This window comes from Echinops telfairi, unplaced genomic scaffold, assembly GCF_000313985.2.
Source record: "Echinops telfairi isolate 266 unplaced genomic scaffold, ASM31398v2 ScPeMD7_7468;HRSCAF=8506_0, whole genome shotgun sequence".
Lineage (NCBI taxonomy): Eukaryota > Metazoa > Chordata > Mammalia > Afrosoricida > Tenrecidae > Echinops > Echinops telfairi.
In genome coordinates this window covers 31118681-31127288 of record NW_022111369.1, presented here as the reverse complement: position 1 = coordinate 31127288, position 8608 = coordinate 31118681, and the positions used below count along the sequence as shown (strand labels likewise).

General features: G+C 35.6%; 1 protein-coding gene across 1 annotated transcript in view; it reads right to left on the bottom strand.

The window, feature by feature from the left end:
• Window positions 1-8608, bottom strand: part of KLHL8 (kelch like family member 8) — a 38804-nt gene that overhangs the window by 24198 nt on the left and 5998 nt on the right. The window contains exons 2-3 of the mRNA XM_045284338.1: window positions 4810-5358; window positions 3349-3535 (exon numbers count right to left, since the gene is read on the bottom strand). Of these exons, the coding sequence (XP_045140273.1) occupies window positions 3349-3535; window positions 4810-5358 (736 nt within the window). The remainder of the gene's footprint in view (window positions 1-3348; window positions 3536-4809; window positions 5359-8608) is intronic.

The window sequence follows — 8608 nt, the reverse complement described above, 5'->3', positions numbered from 1 at the left end:
GAGGCCCAATGTCCTTCTGCTACCTTAATACTAAACCTATAAATGTAGGCTCATAGATCTATTTCCCCATCCTCATATATTTGCATATGTACATGTCTTTATCTAGAGCTCTATAAATGCCCTTTGGAAAAATTCTTAAGTTCTTTAAAAAGAGGGAGAAAAAGATCAAGCACGCCACAGAGAAGAAAAAGGAAAACTATGGAATTCTGGAACGCACTGTAACAAATCTGACAAAATAAATGAAATATGAAAAACCATACACAAAGAGCAAATGTAAATGCAGAAGATTAATGCTAATATATCTGTAATAAATAATACAATAAAAGAACAAAGCTGTAGAACTGAAGCAACAGAGCCATGAATTAGTTAGCCTGAACACAGTCTTCTCAGAATCAAACTACAACAATCCCACAAAAGAGCCAAAAAACCCAAACAATGTATAAGAATTACGCAAGACCGTATCAACAGGAATAAGATATACATGACGGGAATTCCAGAGCAGGAAGAAACATTAAACACAACAGAAAATTGTCTATGAACTTTTGGAAGAAAATTTCCCAAATATAGTAAGAGAGAAGAAAATAACCATACAAGAAGCAGAAAGAAGCACAAACAAGATAGCCCCCAAAAGAAAATCACAATGTACCAAGTCAAAGAGATCCAAATTGGCAAAAAAGAAGTTACGCTCTATTTTCAGATAGTGTAATATACGTAAAAAACCTACACTGAGCAAGAAAACTGAGCTAATTAAAAGATTTAGCAATGTGGCAGGGTAGAAGATCAACATAAACAAATAAATTGCATTCCTACATATTAATAGAGAGAGCTCTGAAAAGAAATTAAGAAAACAATACCATTTACAATTGCTACATGAAAGATTAAAAACTTAGGAACAAACTTGACCAGTAAAACAAAAGACTTGTACAAAGAATACTACAAAACACTCCTACAAGAAACCAAGAGACCTATATAAATGTACTAACATACTAGGTTCATGGATAGGAAGGCTGAACATTGTGAAAATGTCAAGACTACTCCAAGTGGTCTATAAATAAAATGCAATTCTGGTTCAGATCTCAACACCATTCTTATAGAGACAGAAAGAGAAATCAAGATAAGCAAAGTACTACTGAAGAAAAACAAAGCAGGAGGCGCTCACATCCGAATCTCAACACCTTCTACATAGCTATGGTGGTCAAACAGTCCGGAACTGGTATTTAAGATAAATATAATAATGGAATATAATGGAGAACCAAGACATAAAGCCATCCACCTAAAGTAACCACGTTTTGACACATTCATTAAGAAAGAGATAGTCTTTTCAACAAACGGTACTGGAAAAAGTGAATTTCTATTTCTAAAGAAGAACAAACCTATCTTGGAATCAGTATGGCTAGAATGTTCCCTAGAAAAGGACGGTGAGACGTCTCATACTGTACACGTCATCAGGTGGGATCAGATCCTGGAAAAAGACATCATGCTTGGTAAAATAGGTCAATAAAAAAGGAAGATCCCCCTCAATGAAATGGATTAATGACATAGTGCTGCAACAATGAGATTAAAATAATAAATGTGAGATGACCAGGACCAGACAGGGTTTTGGTGTGTTGTTCATAGATTGAGAACCAATCCTGGCACCTAAAAACACTTCCTTTCAAAGGAGCCCTGGTAGTACAGTGGTTAAGCATTCAGGATGCAAACTTAAAGGTCAGTAGTTTGAACCCACAGCTACTCTCCATGTGGAGAAACATGTGGCAGCCTGTTTATGTAAGGACTTACCACCCTGGAAAACCTATGGGTTTGTTTGGGGTATGACCTTAAAACTTTAACTATACTACCTCGATGAGATCCCATTCTCCTCGCATCCAGGTACTGTTTTGTTGTTGCTTTAAGATGTTCCATTGGCTTCTTTTATAATTCTAAATTGTTACTGTTACATGCTGTTGAGTCAATTCTGACTCTATAGGATAGAGTAGAATTGTCCCATTATGTTTCTTAGTCTGTTAATACTTATGGGAGTAGATCACTAGGTCTTTCTCCCTCAAAACTGACAGTGGGCTCAAACTCCTGACCTCTGGTTATTAGCTAAGCACTTAATCATTTCACAACCAGGATTCCTAACTCTATATTCCATGTGTCACTGAGTCTATTACAACTCATAGTAACCCTGTATAGGGTTTCTGAGTCTGAAAATCTTTACAGGCGAGGCAGCCTTATCTTTCTCCTGGGGAGCAGCTGGTGGGGTTGAACTGCCAATCTTACGAGTTGGCAACCTAGTACACAGGCCAATGTCTAACCACCACCAGCCAATGTAGGTCTCTCCATTCAGAATTCATCCTGAATTCCTGGACCTCACTTACATTTTCTCATTCTTCAAACATGTTCTCAGCCTTCCTTTTGACTCACAGACGTACCTTAATTATTTCCTTTGACTTTCTTGTTGTTGTTGTTGTTAGGTGCCATCAAGCCAGTTCCTACCCATCACAATCCTATGCACAACAGAATAAAACACTGCCTAGTCTTAAGTCTTAAGCTTTTGATCAAACAAATAAACAGAATTTATGGATATGGGAACCTCTGTTCAACGAAATTACTCATTCTGAAATAGGGGAATACAGCACTGTATCTGAAAGCTTGTGTGAACTGCTCTTTATAAATATGGAGAATATAAATTGAAAAACTAAGTGAACAGGAAGTATTTTCTGAGAAAAATATAAAATTTGAAAAGTATTGAAAGTAAAGGTAAAAAAGTTAAAGGCATGTCTCTTAAAATGCAGGCACACTTCAGATTCTAATAAGCTCTGCTTCACAAACGTTAAGATCCATCTATTAGTGTTTTTCTAATGTAAAAACTAATATTAAACATATAATATGTGTCAAGTTCCATACTTGACCATGGGGATACAAACATAAAAAAACCCCAATTACTTGTCTTTGGAGAACCCAAACCTGTTATGTAAGTAAAATAAAACACAAGAGCCAACATGGTACAATGAATGTCAGTAAAGAGCTCTGCAAGCCCAAATGGTAGAACCGTCGATTCTGCTTCGAAGAACCAGGAAGACCTCAAAGAAAAGATCTTTCAGTAGGCTCTTCAGTGTGCAAAGGACGTCCTGTGACTTTTATAAAAATAGGCTTACCAATAAAACTGTCATTCACGGTAAGAATTATGAATATATGCGAAATCTTATTTTAACCTATTACTTTAAAGTAATCCAATGTTAATGATCTTACTATTAAATTTGGGTGTCCACAGGCTGGCATAATAAACTATATCAACAACCAACTCTCAAATATGTCCAACAGAGATCCTTCCTGCAAAATTGATAAAATAAACGATTTAATTACCAGCAGTATGTTTTCTTGGTGTAGTCCGAATGGAGTATTCAAAGTCAGGTATGGCTCTGCTACTCAAGTGAAGGTGGTAATTTCTTGCTTCATCCAATAAATCTCTACATTTAAGATTTTGTTTGACAATCTGTTCTTTTGCCACAACACCCATAAGAAAGTCAATTGGCAACAACGGCAGCCGAACCTAAGATCATTAATAATTACTGATACAAAAATTTAAGTTGTCATTGAATAGTTTATCCACTACTTTCATTGTATAAGGTCTCTTTATAAAATTCATGGTAATTCACCTGGCTTTTCTAGCACATAAATGAAATTCAATATGCCAAATTCTGAGCAATTTCTTGTGTTGGTCTATACTTATAAAATGTTAAAAGACTATATCTGCTCTTCAGTCAGATAAAATAATTCCTATCACCATTCAAACTGCTCAGCTCCAAAAATGGTACTGAAATAATCACAAGAGCTCCTTTACCACTACAGACATAATCAAAGCAAAAACAGCATTTAAAATTGCAAAACAAGAAGAACAATCCTTTTAAGCAGTTTCATTTTTATTTTTCAGAAATAAATAGGAGGTAAGAAATAAAAAACAAAGTGTATGTTTTTAAAGGGCCTATTTACCGTCTTTTTATCCAAAAAAACTATCTAAGGAAAATAGTAATAAATACATTTGAAGTTAGACAAGTCAAACTCTGGACAAAGTAAAGAAATAATCAGCTAAAGTCTCATCTATCTCTTTTTGCCCCAAGTAAATACTATTGTCTTGTGACCTTACCAGAAAGAATTTATGTGCACTCTAACTCAAATTCACTGCCACTGAGTCAATTCTGACTCATGGGGACCCTGGAGGCTAGAACAGGTACTGTAGGTTTCAGAGACAATTACTCTTTAAGGAGTGGAAAGTCTCATTTTTCTCCCTCAGAGGGCGGATGGTTTCGAACTGCTGACCCTGAGGTTAGTAGTCCAACAGATAACACTATATCACTAGGGCTTCTTTAGGTACACTAGGACTAAGTATATTTTGATTAGTAAGATAGCTCAGTTTAATTTAGAACCTTCATTATGAAACCATTAAGCTATAAATTTTATCAATTTAGACTTATTGCCTTAGCATGATGTTTTATTAGCAAAAATAAAATACTCATACCAATTGTTTCAAATCAAAGAAGATACTTACAAGAAAAAAAAATCAAAGTAACTTAGTTACCCCAAGTTATTTTGAGCTATCTCAAAAGAATATTCTAAATATTCATGAGAAAACAGAATATTCTTAATTCAAATACACAAATTCAGACATCTTTAAAGAAAGTGAGTAAGAAAGTCAAAGCCATTTTTATCAATGTATTATGCCAACAATTTCTAAATTCCTTCTGATTATATCCTTTTTCTAAGAATGAAATATGTTCACCCGCTTCCTTTTCACTTCATTTCTACACAGCATCTTTCAGCCCCTACCTGTGCAAGTGTTTCATCCAGCCATTTGGAATGATGCTGAGGAGTAGCAAGAAGCCACTTGATGGCAGCACTATAGACCAGCTTTTCGTTCTCAATATTCAAATCACTGGAAGACAGAAGCTTATGGAGATGCTGGGGTGACACACTTACGAAGTCTTCACACTCCACCACCTCAGTAAAGTGCTCACAGGCGTACTGGTCTGCCATGTCCATTAAGTCTATTCGATTGTGACTTTCTGCAAAGGCTCTGACTGCCAGGCAATTCGAGGGATGAAAATGTAACTTCATGTACTCACAGCAAGCTCTAGCTACCAGTTCAACCTGTAGAATACAGGCTGCATATAAGAGAGGCTGGACGTTGTCAACAGTCAAAGTGAGCCGAGAAGAATAGACAAACTTTACCAAGTCTTCTATTGCATCGCCATCAAAATCTCTGATCTCAATCAGTGTCTGCCTGGCTTCAGCCATTTCAGAGAGAAACATGGCTCGGAAGTAGGGAATAACACAAGCCAATGCCAGTTTGTGGCAAGAGATTAGCTTTGTTCCAACCTGTACAAGACACACAAAAATAGTAAAGTTTACTCAGCTTACCATCAAAATCAGCATCAGATCAACATAAAGCATGTGTTGATGCAGAAACCTCAAATATAATGTCGAACTTTAGTGTATTTATTTTAACAATGTAAGCTTTTGGGCCTTACTTTTCCTCTAGGCCAGTTTCTTAAAACCAGGCAATTTTCTTCTTGCACGTCCACTATCTTTTACACATGTCTGTAACATATGGGTCGAGCCCTGGTGGCACAATGGTGAAGTGCTCTGCTGCTAACCCAAATGCTGGCAGTTCAAACCCATCCAAATAGGTCTGTGGGAGAAAGGCGTGTTCATCTACTTTCCATAAAGATTTCCACACACCATCAAGCCAAGAAAACCTTTTGTCTACGTATGAATCAAGGCCACCTGATATAACAATATAACATACAAGGACTTCAAAAGATAAGGAACTTTTCAACAAACGTTTGAAATTCCATCATATATGAAGCTAAGTCCCAAAATATTGCTACAAACGCATATGAACTTTGACTAAATAAAACTATCAAAATATGAAGCTACTGTTTCTTGACATACCCTTCACCTAGGTCTATAAACTTGAGAAGGTGGGGTTTCTAGCTAACTCTTTCCCAAAGACTTTTGCCTTCTTTCCTTGCACCACGTCCAAACAGGAGTTTTGGGATCCTAGAGGATGCCAAAATTCAAATCACATTCCTTTTCAATATTCTTTGAGTTTGGAGAACAAAAAGAAGTCTGAAACCTCAATAAAACTATTGAAAAAAGGGGGAGAAATGACACGTAGAAAAACGAACTGCCAAACAATAATTTATAAATTATCAAGGGTTCATGAGGGAGGGGTGAGCAGGTAGGGAGGGGAAAATGAGGAGCTGATGCCAGGGGCTTAAGTGGAGAGCAAATGTTTTGAGAATGATGAGGGCAATAAATTGACATGTGCTTTACATAATTGATGTATGTATGGACTGTGATTAAGAGTTGTATGAGCCCCAATAAAATGATTTTTAAAAACTCACAAACCAAAAAAAAGAAAAACGAACTGCCAGTAAAGCAAAAACGAAGAGTTAACTGGAAAGAAAATGTACCCTGCATGCTAGGAAGATTCAGAGCATACCCTTAGACGTGGAACAGGAAAATGCTTTCATGAACTATTATAACATATAGCAAGTACCGTATATATTCGTGTATAAGCAGAGGTTGTTTTGTTTTTTTAAGCACATTTTTAATAGTTTTTGTGGTAAAATTAGATGCCTTGGGCGATCTTCGGGTCAGCTTATACTCGAGTCTATATGGTACTAGTTCTTCTGGGCCTATAGAAAACGCATATGTATGTTATGGGTTTTTTTCCCCTTGTATATGCTCATATAAATGAAAAACCAGAAATTTCCTTTTATTTTCATTTAAAATCTAAAACAAGAAGAAGTTTGAAGGGGGAAGATAGGGGCTGTAGTGAGGAGGGGGTGGGGTTTCCCAACAAAATTCTAAGACAGCCTTTGCCACCCTCAAAGAATGAGTTGATGTGTTGTTAGAAGGACCAAAAGGTCCTCGGCACATCTTTCCTGGCCTCTTTCTCATCAACGCTATTTTCAGTTTTCGTAAAACGTCTTCATAATAGGCCCCTATCATCGTCTGTGACCTTGGAGAAAAATCTATCAAGATTATTCCTTGGGAGTCCCAAGATGCAGTCACATTAGCATCAGAGGGGCCTGTCTGCCTTGGTGTTAAATGGTCTACAGATCCTCTTGGAAGCCATTGTTCCCATTGGACCTTTGCATTTTCAAAAGCATCCTAATGAGACTGTACTTTTGAAAAAACTTGCCTGCAACTATCCACTGATTGCAGAGATGTGTTTAAACCCATTTTGTTTGGAAGGCACCTGTTTACATGAACTAGAACCCTAGCAGCAATACTTTTTGAATTATATTCATATAATGAATTGTGATTTTTCCATATTGGCTCATATTTAAGAACATTTTATGACTATATTATCTATCACTTATATCCATGCATGATTTTAAGCGTTTTTCATATAGTAGGTAACACATACCAACACTCTTATGAGTGGATATTATCAACAATTTATCAGTGAGAAGATTAATGTAGAACACAAATACATCAATATTCAGTTGAGGTGACTGAAAGATCTTATCTTGAGATATTCCAACATTTTTTTCTCTCATATAGTCTGGATTATATAATGAACACATAATTGTGTCCCATTATTTGAGAATTAATTTAAAAATGCAAACTAACTCCTAAAGAACAAGGCCTGAGGAGCATTACAATACATATTTTACTTATAAATGACTCTTCCCTCTTTTTGTCACTAATGTGGAAGAATGAGTATCATTAATTTTTTTGAGTATCATTAATTTAAACAAACACAAAATGTCTGTCAATGTGATATTATATTTAACTTAACAGAATCCATGAGCAGGGTTTAGATCTTATTGAGACTAAAATTTCAGCTCAGACTGTAACACGGAGCTTGGCATGTTTTCAAATTCACTTAAGACATAAAATGGGATTTTAAATCTCATATAAAACATTCAAAAAATACAAAAATCACAAAACATTAAACATTGTTCAATTAAAATTATACAAAGAATAAATACTATGTGTCCTTAATATGAATGAACTTGCTAATTAACAGAGTTTTTATTAGACCTGTAAACATATGAACAATGCAAAATGTCTGGGGTTAAGGAGAAAAACTAGGTTAAGAAATTAAGTATGTTGAATATCAGTATTAAAAAAAATGAACTCTTACACTGATTAAAAGTATGAAATATAATCTAATCAAAATAGTGAGTAATTTCCTTCAGATTACTTTATACAATGAGACAAAGGCAAAATAAAGCACTTTCTTTTCAACATGGGGATCATGTAGAGGGTAGGATTCAAGCATTCTTAATTTTTATTGCTGATCTAACATTTTAGTCCAACCAGAAAAACTACATGACAAGCCAAGCAGATTTCTGTTTGGATACACGAAATAATCTCTTGGATTAGAGGTGAGCCAAACTAAAAATGAGCACTAAAAATGAGCTTAAAAGCATACCAACTCCTAGATAAAGACATGTACATATACAAATATATTATATGAGGATGGGGAAATAGATCTATGAGCCTACATTTATAGGTTTGGTATTAAGGTAGCAGAAGGACATTGGGCCTCCACTCAAGTACTCCCTCAACACAAGAATACTTTCTTCTAGTAAATTGGCATTCTATG